The 13,878-nt window shown below is 33.2% G+C and overlaps 1 protein-coding gene across 1 annotated transcript; it reads right to left on the bottom strand.

Annotated features, from left to right (window-relative positions):
* Window positions 1–11,014: 11,014 nt before the first annotated feature.
* On the bottom strand, window positions 11,015–12,688 carry LOC111698610 (myc proto-oncogene protein). Its single transcript, XM_023468985.1, has 2 exons — window positions 12,577–12,688; window positions 11,015–12,477 (listed from the first exon to the last, which is right to left on the bottom strand). The coding sequence occupies exon 2, from the start codon at window positions 12,472–12,474 to the stop codon at window positions 11,284–11,286; it is 1,191 nt and encodes a 396-aa protein (XP_023324753.1). The 5' UTR covers window positions 12,475–12,477; window positions 12,577–12,688; the 3' UTR covers window positions 11,015–11,283.
* Between the last annotated feature and the right edge of the window lie 1,190 nt (window positions 12,689–13,878).

The raw sequence follows: 13,878 nt of genomic DNA, 5'->3' as shown, positions 1-13,878 counted from the left end.
TATTAACTGTACAGTGTACAGTATGCGGTGTACAGTGTAAAGTATGCAGTGTATAGTGTACAGTATGCAGTGTACAGTGTACAGTATGCAGTGTACAGTGTACAGTATGCGGTGTACAGTGTAAAGTATGCAGTGTACAGTGTACAGTATGCAGTGTACAGTGTACAATATGCAGTGTACAGTGTACAATATGCAGTGAACAGTGTACAGTATGCAGTGTTCAGTTTAAAGTATGCAGTGTACAGTGTACAGTATCCGGTGTAAAGTATGCAGTATGCAGTACACAGTGTACAGTATGCAGTGTAAAGTGTTCGATATGCCGTGAACAGTGTACAGTATGCAGTGTACAGTGGACAGTACGCAGTGTAATGTGTACAATATGCAGTGTACAGTGTATAGTATGATGTGAACAGTGTACAATGTTTATTGAAGAACTTTATTACATGGTGTAAATATTTGATGAAAACAGTATAGCAAAGTTTTCTAATTTTAACAGATAAATAAATGTGAAGAATAAAAATCAGAGTAGGATGATTCATTTAGTGCTGCAAATCATTGTCTGGTCTAGAAAAGCACTGTATACTGTATACTGTATACAATTTACAGTGCTCAGTGTCGCCAAAAAGATTTAATCTAGCACGCCGAGCGAGGGGAGGGGGGTGATGCAGTTAATATGCTAGGCCTGGTTCTGTTTATTTTTCCTGAGTTATGAAGATGTCTAGGGCAAACATAAATATACAGTGGAGACTATATTTCTATATAAACATAAATAGATTTATCTCATTCTTAAGCCGGACAAAAACAAGTTTATACTAGAAATTAGATACGAAGGGCCTCCATTTTGATAAAACTAAATTTTAGTTCAGAAGTATTTTTAGTTAAAGTTGTATGTATTTAGGTATGTATATATGTATGTATGTATGTATGTATGCATTCCTGTATTTATGTATGTATACATATATGTATGTATGTAAGAATGTATGTAAATATATGTATGTATGTATGTATGTATGTATGTATGTATGTATGTATGTATGTATGTATGTATGTATGTATGTATGTATATAAGGATGTATGTAAATGTATGTATGTACTTTTCTCCTGTTATGTTTACATTCGCATCGTGTATGGACTGTATCTCGGAATCTGACGGAAAATATCTAAACTATTTTTTAAAAGAATTATGTCTTTGGTTAAATAGATGGAGTCTGAGCAAAAAGTGACAAAGTAGGTGCAATAGATAGAGTGTGAAGCTTTTTATTATTCTAACAAGTCTGGACATCTTTTTAACTTAGGGAATTGCGTAAGAATATTGAAAAAATTAGGTTAAACATAATCAACAATTCTTGTTTTCTTTTTATCAGCTCTCTCATCAATTCTTGTTGTGAAATAAATCTAAAATCTATGCTTAACTATCTTGTGTTTAAATTTTTAAAATATTTTGTTGATTAACCCTTTCATCATAAATTGAGTGACGATACCTTTTTGCGAGTCGTTTAAATCTCAACCATTGGTTCCCGGAGACTTGTTTATTTGACTCAATATAACTGTGTTCGATAAGGACATGCATTACCTTTAAAGGGACTGTAAAGGAAAAATGAAAGGGGGTATAGGCTGAAAGCTAATCACTTTAGCTCTCGATCACGACCCATGAAAGTCATATCTGATGTTCCTATCTCGAGAAATTGATATACAACTTTGTCAAATTTATACGAAAATTAATATACATACAATTTTGTATAAAAGTAGTGGGTTTAGATAGATCAAATTCAGCAAATATGCAACCAATCTGAAAACGATGATATTCCAGAGCTAATTGTAACTTAGGTTTACTTCAATTCTAATTTTCTACTTTCTATTTCTATTTTTAATAGATTTAATTCATAATATTATTTATACGTCCGTATTACTTGACCAGAAATTCCACCAATGGCATCTGGGGCCTTGTAAGGGGTAGGGGCATTAACCTTTCCAACCAGTCTATATAGGTTGGAAAAGGCAACTCTCAATAATATGCAGATGATGCTGGAAAGAAATTATTCCAGCTGAAGGACTGGTAACCTGTCACAGCTCCCTGGATCTATCAATTTAAGTTCTCCACACAGATCTTCTGCGACAATTTCTCTTCTTTCATCCTCTAAATTTTGTGATTTTTTTTAAATATACAAAATACAAAGAACTAAAAACAAAATATCTAATTAATTTTAAAAATACATGGAAACCTTCCAACAATAGTACAGCAGTTTCTTGTGCAGCAATGTTTTATTACCATTCAAATAATTTTTCTATATCTTAGAATCCGAGGGTTGGCAGAATATATTCCAGCACAGCACAGTGACAGAGTGGGAGATGAAGTGTACTGCACAAAAATATTTATGTTTATGAACAAATCTTGTCTAAAGAATCAATGACATCAAGTTAAAAGAAAATAAATAAATAAAAATAAGAATTTCACGCTTTTAGTGCTTTGCTTTTATTTTATTTAGGGACAAAATTTAATGAATTTGAACTGCTTACCGCCAGTTCAAATTTGAATTACCAATTCAAATCCTGCCTTAAAATTATCTTCAACTTTGAATCGATAGCTCAAATTTGAACCAGCAGTAGGTGGTTCAGCTACGTAGCACAAATTCATAATAAAAAAGGATAAGACCAACAGCCAAAATTTTAAGACTTAAGGTTAAATTTTGTCTTCTACTTTCACAGTGAACCTAAATTTTCAGAAAAAGAATCTTAATCGACTCTGTTATAGTTTCTTCTCAATTTTGATCCTGTCTGAAAAACGCTGTAGATTTTACACTGTAACATAAAGAAAGTTCTATAAAAAGCTATATTTAAAAGTCATAAAGGAAATGATTTTTTGCAATACATTAAAATTTTTTAATCTCTATATTTTTGCAATTTAATGGTTAAAAACTTAGATATGTCTATCACAAATTAATCGATCTATCAGCCTTCATAGTTAGAAATATCAAAGGTCCATGATATTGGGTTAGAAAAAGGGATTAGAAAATCAGTGTTTGTTGCAAAAACTCAGATCCTTTGGAGCCTACTATAAGATCGATTTTTCATTTTAAGGAGCCATGATGACTATTAACGGCCCTCTGTAATACGAATATAATTGATAGCGTGTTTTTCACTAAAACAGAATGGTTTTCAATAAAAATATTGTAAAATTTAAAACAAATTATTTATTTAGGAATATTTGGTCATTCACTGATTAGAAATTGAAAATAACACAATTCATGATCTAATAATAACAGGTCAAGTCTTGTAATAAAAACATGCCCGTACTACATAAAAATTTATGTGCTAGGACCCAAACTTGAAATAAATAAAACCTAATCACCCTAAATATATTTAATGTTACCTCTTTCACCGTTCACCGCTGCTACCTCTCCTTTCAGTACTAAATACGTAAACCCTATTTTGTCGAAGATTCTGATTAAATATTCTAAAATTTTAAACTTTAACCGAACAAATCTTTGCAAAATCGTAAAAGTTTAAAGTTATGTTCTTCCAACTTTTTATGATTTCGGAATTGAAATGGAATTAATGGTCTGTGCGGGTGTATTTTAGGGAGTCACATGTTCGTGTTCAGTATTTTAGGGAGTCACATGTTCGTGTTCAGTATTTTAGGGAGTCACATGTTCGTGTTCAGTATTAAACAAAAACAACGGAATCCCACCAAGAGTTTTTGCTCCACCGGTTTCCTTCAGGTGCAAAAGTAAAATATTTTGAATTATTATTACTTACATTAAGCATATACAGAGGATCCGCTACGTTATCTTTAGTAGGACAATTACCCCTGCTCTCCCTTTCTCCTCCCCCCTCCCCCCTTCCCATCCTCGTCTATCGACCACCGCACTGTAGAAAAAGCCAGATTATCCCTTCTTAAACAAACGTTAAAAGGGTTGAAGAGGCAGATTTTGCAAGGTTTAGAGTTTAAACCTTACTCCTAGCAGCTTGGGGATCCAAGGAGCAATGACCTTCATAAATCTGATTGGAAAGATTGAATTTCTTGCAAATTTCAGAAATGTTGATGATTTTATGCATCGCATTCATTTGTTCATTTATTCATTCATCTTTTCATCTTTTCATCGACAAGCTTGCCCTCCGAATTCTGCCCTTTATATCATTCCGTACTTTATATCATCGTAAACCAATTAAGTTTGAACTCAAATTTTGCTATGTCCAGTATACAGCTAGAAATTCAACAGAATAAGGATTGACTGAACCTATATTTTACAAGGTTTTACAGCCTCTTAAATCACAAATTGGACCTGATCAATCTCTAATCTACCAGAGAAATGTGTCCTTACAAACTTTAACATAGCAGAGCAGGTCGTTTAATCAGTTGAATCTTGATCGCTAAAATTTGTACTTTGGGATTTTCTTGCTGCAGATACATTTTGATTAAATGTAATAAATGGAGAGATAATTTTGAATTTCAATCAAGGCCAAAAATATTCTACTTTTAAAGCAACTCTATAATGTTTTATTGATTACAAACCGTATAATCTCTGTGAGATAAACAATTTTATAAATCCATCGTTATTGGTTGTGAACTGAACCTTTCCCAACACCACAGGAGGTTTAGGATCAGAAAATACCGCCATGATCCAACCCAGGCCATGAAATCAGAGCGTGACACTTCAGTTTTCAGCTTCCATATATATATATATATAAAGGTTTGTTTCGGTTCATCTAAAACAAGTAAAAACCTAAATTTGTCAAGAAATATTAGCTAAATTCCATTCTTGTTTACAGGGCTAGCTTTACATCTAGATGAAAACCTAAGATTGTAAAGGTAAATTATCTTGGTATCGGCAAATCAATGTTTTTGTATTGTTCCAGGAAACATTAAAGATCGTTCTCACAATCTAAGTTTCTTCTTATCCGTCCTATTCATTATACTTATCCTTCCCGTTCTTTCTATCCTTTCCATTCTTCCCGTCCTGCCTATCCTTCCCCTCCTTCCTATCCTTCCCGTCCTTTTTATTTTCCCAATTCTTCCTATCCTTCCCGGTTTTTTATCCTTTCCAACCGTTCGGGCCTTATATTTCTATCTTTCTCGCTGTCCATCCAATTCGTCTAATCTTTTCTGACCTTTCTATAGCCTTCCTTATTCTCCTATCCTATCTACCAATCCGATCCTTTCAAAAATACAGTCTTTACATTTAAATAGATTTACATATTTTTCAACTGATTTAGAAATCATATTTTAGAAAAAGGTACAACTTTGATAACCTAAGTCCAAATTTAATGAATTTGAGCCGCGGCTTAAATCTGCCAAAAACCGGTTTTAATTAAACGCCGGCTTAAATCTTGAAAAATTGAATACAATTTTAAGTGAAACTAACCATATTTAAGCCGCGGCTTTAATTTGAGCCGCGGCTTAAATCTGCCAAAAACCGGTTTTAATTAAACGCCGGCTTAAATCTTGAAAAATTGAATACAATTTTAAGTGAAACTAATCATATTTAAGCCGCGGCTTTAATTCAAGCCGCGGCTCAAATTCTTTAAATTCGGCCTCTAAGAAAGTATTTCGTATTTCTTCCGGGCAGTAACAGTCTCTACTCTATTATTGCGTTTAATAATATATACATAAAATCCTAAACTATGAAGAGGGAAAATATTTGGCCGGGAATTTAAACTAATTTAAACAGTTCTAAGCGGTCAGTCATCCCTGACCCCAATTAAGATTTAAGAATAGGGAAAAGTCGCCAATTTTTTATTGATTTTAATCCTGTATTGAAACTTATATCTTTTAGTTTTTTTTTCAATCTTCACCCTTTTCCTTTTAAGGCTTGATTATTTATCTTTGATAGTTTTGCACCGGTATCTTTCTTATGCCCATACACCCTGTATTTTCTTATATCCATCCACCCTGTATTTTCTTATATTCATCCACCCTGTATTTTCTTATATCCATCCACCCTGTATTTTCTTATATCCATCCACCCTGTATTTTCTTATATCCATCCACCCTATATTTTCTTATATCCATCCACCCTGTATTTTCTTATATCCATCCACTCCACCCTATATTTTCTTATATCCATCCACCCTGTATTTTCTTATATCACTCCACCCTGTATTTTCTTATATCCATCCACCCTGTATTTTCTTATATCCATCCACCCTGTATTTTCTTATATCCATCCACCTGTATTTTCTGTTATTCATCCACCCTGTATTTTCTCCCCATAAGCCACAGTCCCATCCCATGAAATGTTATCAGTAGTTCCCCCAATATAAACTAGGTTTAAAAGGAGTGTTTGACTAGGATGAACTCCAACCCTTTTTGTTGCTACAGGGAATTTAAGAATTTTAGGGAAAATCCCTAGTGGGGGAAGTTTAAGACACGAACATTTAAACTTTTTACATGCACTAGACTTTCTATGTCTGAAAAAAAAGACATTTTTACATTAGAGAGATTTATATTCATCAGCACTTGATAGGCAGACAGATAGTACAGATAGATTAGAGTTCATCTCCCCTGATATCTTCTACCTTCTCTTTACTGTCTCGTCTACACTCTGGATACTTGTATTTTTATAGTCTGGATAGTTGATAGTTTAGAACAGTTCAGCTACTTAGATCTATCTGTATTAGTTTACAATAGTACAATTCATATAGATAGATCTATATTCAGTAGTTTACAATAGTACAGTTCAGATAGTTAGATCTATCTTTAATAGTTTACAATAGTACAGTTCAGATAGTTAGATATATATTCAGTAGTTTACAATAGTACTATTCATATAGTTAGATCTATATTCAGTAGTTTACAATAGTATAGTTCAGATAGTTAGATCTATCTTTACTAGTTTACGATAGTACAGTTCAGCTAGTTAGATCTATCTTTTATAGTTTACAATAGTACAGTTCAAATAGTTAGATCTATCTTTACTAGTTTACAATAGTACAATTCATATAGATAGATCTATATTCAGTAGTTTACAATAGTACAGTTCAGATAGTTAGATCTATCTTCAATAGTTTACAATAGTACAGCTCAGATAGTTAGATCTATCTTCAATAGCGCTTACAATAGTACAGTTCAGATAGTCAGCTCTATCTTTGATAGTTTACAAAGTATAGTTAAAATAGTTAGATCTATCTTTACTAATTTACAAAAGTACAGTTCAGATAGTTAGATCTATCTTCAGTTGTTCACAATAGTACAGTTCAGATAGTCAGATCTCTCTTTGATAGTTTACAATGGTACAGTTCAGAGTGTTAGATCTATATTCAGTAGTTTACAATAGTACAGTTCAGATAGTCAGATCTATTTTGATAGTGTACAATAGTACAATAAAGATAGTTAGATCTTTCTTTACTAGTTTACAATAGTACAGTAAATAGTTAGATCTATCTTTAAAAGTCTATAATAGTACAGTTCAGATAGCTTAGAAAAGTGTACAGGAAATTGATGGACATAACTTAACTCGTCTATTTTCTAACTAGAAAATGTCTTCTATGAACTTTTCTATCTTTGAAAAATCCTATCTGTGTAAGCCAGTAAGGTATTTCATTTAAAATGTCTACCTATCAAATATACAAGAATTCCCATTCTTTCACCCTAATCCTTCTGTTTATTTAGAAATAAAAAACGTTGAACATATTTTTATCTATTTCGTTATCTGCATTTCTAGTTGTCGAGTAAAGAATGCATAATGAAGGGAAGTGAGAAGAAGTTTTTACCTCTTACCTTTTCTAATAATTCTTTAATAGATATCAAGTTCCTGGTTACCCTTCTCACCCCTTATAGTAAAACAAAACAAAGAAATGAGTCTTTGTCACAAACTATGATTTTCTAATATCTATATCTTTGTAATCCAATTCCGCAGACCTTAGATATTTCAAACTATGAATTTTGTTAGATGAAAAAATCTAAGATTGAAATATCAAAAGTTTACACTATCAGGTGGAAAAAATATAGGTATTAGAAAATCAGAGTTTTTTACAAAGACTCAATTCCTTTACCTTTAAAAACTAACCATTGACAAAAACATTTACAGAAACAAATATTTAGAGCTAGCAAACTCTATCTTTATTTATTCATAAGTTTATTATTAAAATATGATCGCGAAAGCGGAAAAAAGATTGTCTTATTGTTACAATTGCACACCGCTCTTTTTTGTATTTGAAGTAAGAAGAGTTTTGTGGTTTTTAAGACTACCAAATGTAACTATTGTAAAATTTGACACCAAAACCAAATCTTTTGAAGAGGGGGTTCCTAATCTTCAAACATGCTGGGTTCTCAAGTATTGTATCACACTGTGGTCTCAAAATTAATACAGTACAGTTCCTTTAGCAAGACACATAAAACCCATAGAACTGTGGAATAGACAGACGACTGTTGGACTAAAGTTATGAATTCAAATAGGCCAATGAACATGAATAACAGCAATAACAATAACAATAACAGGTCCCTTTTACTTAATAATTGATGTTCAAACTACTTGGATGAAACTATTTGCTTTATTTTTATTTATTTATTTTATTTCGTGAACGTACACAATTTAAATAATTGGTACAACAGAAAATACACCTAGGGTTGCATAAATGTTGCCTTCCTATTCCTAAACTTTGTTAGCCTAGTCTAGTTTTATGAATTATTCCACATAAAAAAATACAAGGTCATAACACTATCGATATTTTCTAATTTTTAATGTTGAATGGTATTTTAACTAGAAAATTTTCTGAATTAATTTCACTGCAATTATTTTTCGCTGACAGTCCTCGGCATTACTGATGTGAACTTAAATCAGAATTTGCGCTATTTTTAACTGAATTCATTTCTTTAAATGGAAAAGTTCTCCCAGTTATAGAATCCTATTCTTACATTTTATGCTCAAATTACTAATTTAACAATAAACATTAAACATATAAACTCTCAAATATTCACGTCAAGGGTATATAACATGTATAACATAGATATATCTTTTGGGATTTTTGTGAGCTGTCCCAAAAACATCGTTTCATTGTTTTTTTGTCTACATCTACTATTATAGTATTGGAGTACAGTAACCTCTAAACTCTAGGCACTGGAGTACAGTATCCTCTCAACTCTAGGCACTGGAGTACAGTATCCTCTAAACTCTAGGCACTGAAGTACAGTATCCTCTAACCTCTAGGCTCTGAAGTACAGCGTCCTCTAAACTCTGGACACTTAAGCACAGTATCCTCTCAACTCTAGGCACTGAAGTACAGTATCCTCTAAACTCTAGGCACTGGAGTACAGTATCCTCTAAACTCTGGACACTTGAGTACAGTATCCACTAAACTCTGGACACTTGAGTACAGTATCCTCTCAACTCTAGGCACTTGTGTACAGTATCCTCTAAACTCTGGACACTTGAGTACAGTATCCACTAAACTCTGGACACTTGAGTACAGTATCCACTAAACTTTAGGCACTGGAGTACATTATCCTCTAAACTCTGGACACTTGAGTAGAGTATCCACTAAACTCTGGACACTTGAGTACAGTATCCACTAAACTCTAAGCACTGGAGTACAGTATCCTCTAAACTCTGGACACTTGAGTACAGTATCCACTAAACTCTGGACACTTGAGTACAGTATTCACTAAACTCTGGATACTTGAGTACAGTATCCACTAAACTCTGGATACTTGAGTACAGTATCCACTAAACTATGGACACTTGAGTAAAGTATCCACTAAACTCTAGACAATAACCTCTTATTCCAGAATAGTCGGTGATGTAAGGATTATAAGATTAAATGTTAACAAGAAATGAGATCATCTATGGTTTCGTCATTACTGCAACCCTTACACGACCCACACACCAAAGTTCAACCCAATGAGTAGGAGTATGAGTATGAAGAGTTTTTCACTAGTTCATCTAGTCTTCTTGTTTGCAATTTTGTTTTTAGTTACTAGGTTTTAATCACTCTTCATATCCTTTTGGAAAATACAGGATTCAGAGGATTTGACAATAATCCCAGCTTACGCCACACATTTTTCTACTGGTCTGACCCCCCCCCCCCGAGTCTTGTCCTTATCCCTGGAAAACATACTACTTTAACCTAACAAGTATTTTACCCCAATATGTATCCAATACAAGTTTCTCCTACATCAATTTTAATGAAAATGCCTTTTCTTCTCAATGGTTTGATTCGAGGAAGAACTTTGAGGTTTCCTATCCAAAGACTTTGTGGAAAAGCTTAACATTTAATGTAAAAACATGTGCAACTTCAAAAATCACCGACAATAAAATATATACGCTTCTACATTTGCAGTGCTCGGCCCCCAAGTCTGTAATGGACTTAACTTATCACTCAACCAAACTATTGGATAAAAAGGTTTATTTTTTTTTAAAAAGGTACACTTTTTAACCGTTCCACAAGTCCTATATCAAGAATGTGGGAAATGGCCCTTTCCCCCCCTAAAAATGTATTTATTATTTCAGAGTTCAATTAAAAAAAATTTGTAAAAATAAAAAAAATACGTCTCTGAACTTGAAGTGAACGACAATGAGTAGAGTGAAACTAAAGCTGGAAAGAACGCGTATTTCAGGTTTAGAATTATCATCTGAAATCTTAAGAAGCTTCAGGGTTCAATACATTCAACCTTGTCTAGGTGAAACCAAGAAACCGGTTTAAGATTTGCAAATTCTTCAAATTCCGCAAACCTTTTCTGCACATTTTTTGGGGGTAGAGTCTTTAAACTAAATTCACAAAAAGTTCAGATTTCCCATGGTGGGGAATACAAAAACAGTTGTATTCTTCACATTAAAATATTTTAACTCCGGATGATTTACAAGAAATATCCTCTTCAAGGGAAAACAAACTCCCCTCTACATTCTACAACTTGACACAAAGTATATTCTATTTTAGTATTCTATTCTTTAGGTTTGGTTAGACTACGTAAGACTCAAGTAAGAAAAAAATATTGTTCTCAATTACAAAGATAAAAAATGAATTTAATAATTTCTCTATCTCACACACCACACAACACACAAGAAATTAAGCATCGAGGTTGGGTGATAATTTTCTAAACATATATTTCATATTTTATTCTATATTATCCAATTATTTAGAGAAAAGGTCCACTCGACTTTGTACATTTTTGGCCATAAAGGACCAGTTTACAGTTTATGCATTATACTATATACTATTATTTTCATACAACTGATAGAATATAAAAATCTTAGAAATATATAAACTTTTCATTTCAGACTAGGAAGGGTTTTATACAGTTATTGAGACCATGGGGTAAACATTATAATTTTGTTAGTATATATTCTCTCAGTGAGACAAGCTTGCTCTGAGCTGTAAGGTCTTTAATTTCTTCTTGAGCTCTGTGTTCTTCTCCATGAGCATCCTTCTCTGTTTGTGAGCTAGGGATTCAGTTTGACGAAGGCTCCGACAAAATTCAATAGCTTTATCCAGTATCATCTGTTTAGACACCCGGTCAGAGGAGGAGATGGTTGGGACGCAAGTTTTAACAATATCGTAAGCATTTTTTAACTCCGTTCTTCTTTGTCTTTCCATGTAGTTGTGCAGGTCACGTGCATCCTTGGGGCGTTCAATGTTCTCCGAGGTTTTGAGGACGGATAAGCGAGGTTTTTCTGATCTAGATAACTGATGAATGTTGGAGCCCCATCGAGGTTCTCTTGAATGTTTTAACGAAGTTTTAATTTTGATTTTGAAGGTAAACTTTGCTTTAGAGGAATTTTGCTTTCTTAGGGAGGGGTTTGAGTCCATGATACTTTTTACAGCTAGATTTAGGCGATCTGCTTCAACTCCTTGGTGAGGACGGTTTCGAATTTTGAACTCGGGCGAGGACGGTTTTGATGAGTAGTATCCCTGGATTGAATCTTCATCTTCTGAAGATTCTGGAGGTGTGAGTGTACATGACAGGTTTCTTGAAGTATAGCAATGATCTTTACTAGATACTGAACTTGTAAGAACGGTTTGATCTGAGAGACGACAGCCTTGCTCCATGATGACTGTTGACCAGTCTGAAACTACGTCAATCTCATCTCCGCTCGAGCAAGAGGATTCTTCATCTGAAGGTAGAGGAGTTTCAAAATGTTTCAGGTACTCGTTTATATAAGAGGTTGGGGGTGTGAGGCTCATTTCTTCATTTAGAAGAGATGTGTAGGGTTTAACTCTGTCAGCTTTATCATCAGGTTTGAATAGTTTTGCAAGATTTTGTCCCGTAGACCACATACAATCCTGTCGTATCTTATCTTTGGTATCAAGTTCGTCCAAGATTGATCTTTTCTCCGCTGATCGAACTACGGCATCTATGTCCAAAGTCAGATCTTTCATGGTGTCGAACTCGAACATAGAGAGAGAATGTTCCATGTGGAAGTCCTCTTGGGCCTCTATGTCTTCCATCTTTATATCAATATCATGAAAAGTATCCATGCTATCCATGGAGAAGTTAAGATCTCCGATATCTGGAACCGTTCCTCGAGGACAGAAATCCATTTTCTAAAAAAAAATAATAAATTTAAAGTTGACAACTGATTGTATTGATTCATTTAATGTCATAAAATATATATTTTTTTTAATTAAATTTTTTTTCAATACCTTATATATGTCTAATCTGCATTAACTAAATCAGAGTCACAACTCATATACACGTGCTTCTCTGAGGACGGATAGTGGTAAACTAACTTCTGCCGGACTGTCTCAACCTGTAGCTACTAGAGTTTACTGGAGCCGGAATACCGGGTTTCCGACTCTCCTATTGGATGGAAATACAGCAATCCGAAACCTCGATTGGGAACTAAAGAAAACTGTTGAATTCCTTTTCTATAATTTCTGGACAAGAAAATGGCTATTTGCCAATACTGTCACCGGCCTGCAGGTTATTCAGAGTAAGCTTGCAAAATGTTTGCAAACCGGGGCAAGAAAACCAAGAACACATAAAATTAAAAAAAGATATGTAAAATAAATAATTCCAAGGGTTAGATGAAGTGAATAAAGATGTTCAAGCATAGCCGAAGAAAAATTATTGTTCTTAAAAGTATATTAAGAAGAAAAAGCGCATAACGAGTTGTAACTTTGTTGTAAGTAGAGATTAAAAATATAGTTTTTTAGTGATCTAATTTCTCTGGTTCTAAGCTTTCTATTAGTAATATCAATAATCTGTAAAATCTGTCTATTCTTCAATCATTGTGTACTCAACCCCACCATGTAAAATGAAAAACTATGCCGGTAACCTTGAGTCAATAAGAGTAGTTTCTTATGTTTATTCTAAACAAAAAGTGGATATTCAGTGAAGAAGGTTTTAAAGTATGGAGAAGGTAAATGAAGAATCAAGTTTTTGTGTTTGCACTAAAGATATGAATATATTGTCTCGGCGACATAATGTCGTTAAAACATCAATGAAAAAGTTAAGCAAAGAATATTTAGCATTATAGAATCAAAGTCCACTCACTCTCAGAGATATGAAAATGAAACACAACTTTGCAAAAAATCCCATTCAATCAAATTAAATTAAATTTAAAAAATGATAATAGTAGTCGTTTAAAATTGTTTATTATCTATTTATAAGCATCTAATATCTATTATATCAGTTCAAACTGTTTTTTTAAAGGAATTGAGTCTTTGTCAAAAACTCTGATTGAACCCAATGTCGGAGACCTTTGAAATTTCAAAATTTGAGTTAACTCAAATAATCTAAGGTTGAAATATTAAATATTTATGCTGTAAGGTTGCAAAGATATAGAGAAAATTTATGCAAATCTATGTTATCAAAGCTACAGGGCCTGTAATTTCTAGTTACCCAACATTTTAAACTGTTGAATTCGGTCAATTTCCTTCTTATTCTCTGTTGTATTCAATCCACAAGTAGATTTTTTAAACTTTTGATGAGAATAAGGAAAC

The sequence above is a fragment of the Eurytemora carolleeae genome, unplaced genomic scaffold, assembly GCF_000591075.1.
Source record: "Eurytemora carolleeae unplaced genomic scaffold, Eaff_2.0 scaffold40, whole genome shotgun sequence".
Classification (NCBI taxonomy): Eukaryota; Metazoa; Arthropoda; class Copepoda; order Calanoida; family Temoridae; genus Eurytemora; species Eurytemora carolleeae.
Note: the sequence above shows the minus strand (reverse complement) of the source record. Positions and strands in the feature narration are given on the sequence as shown.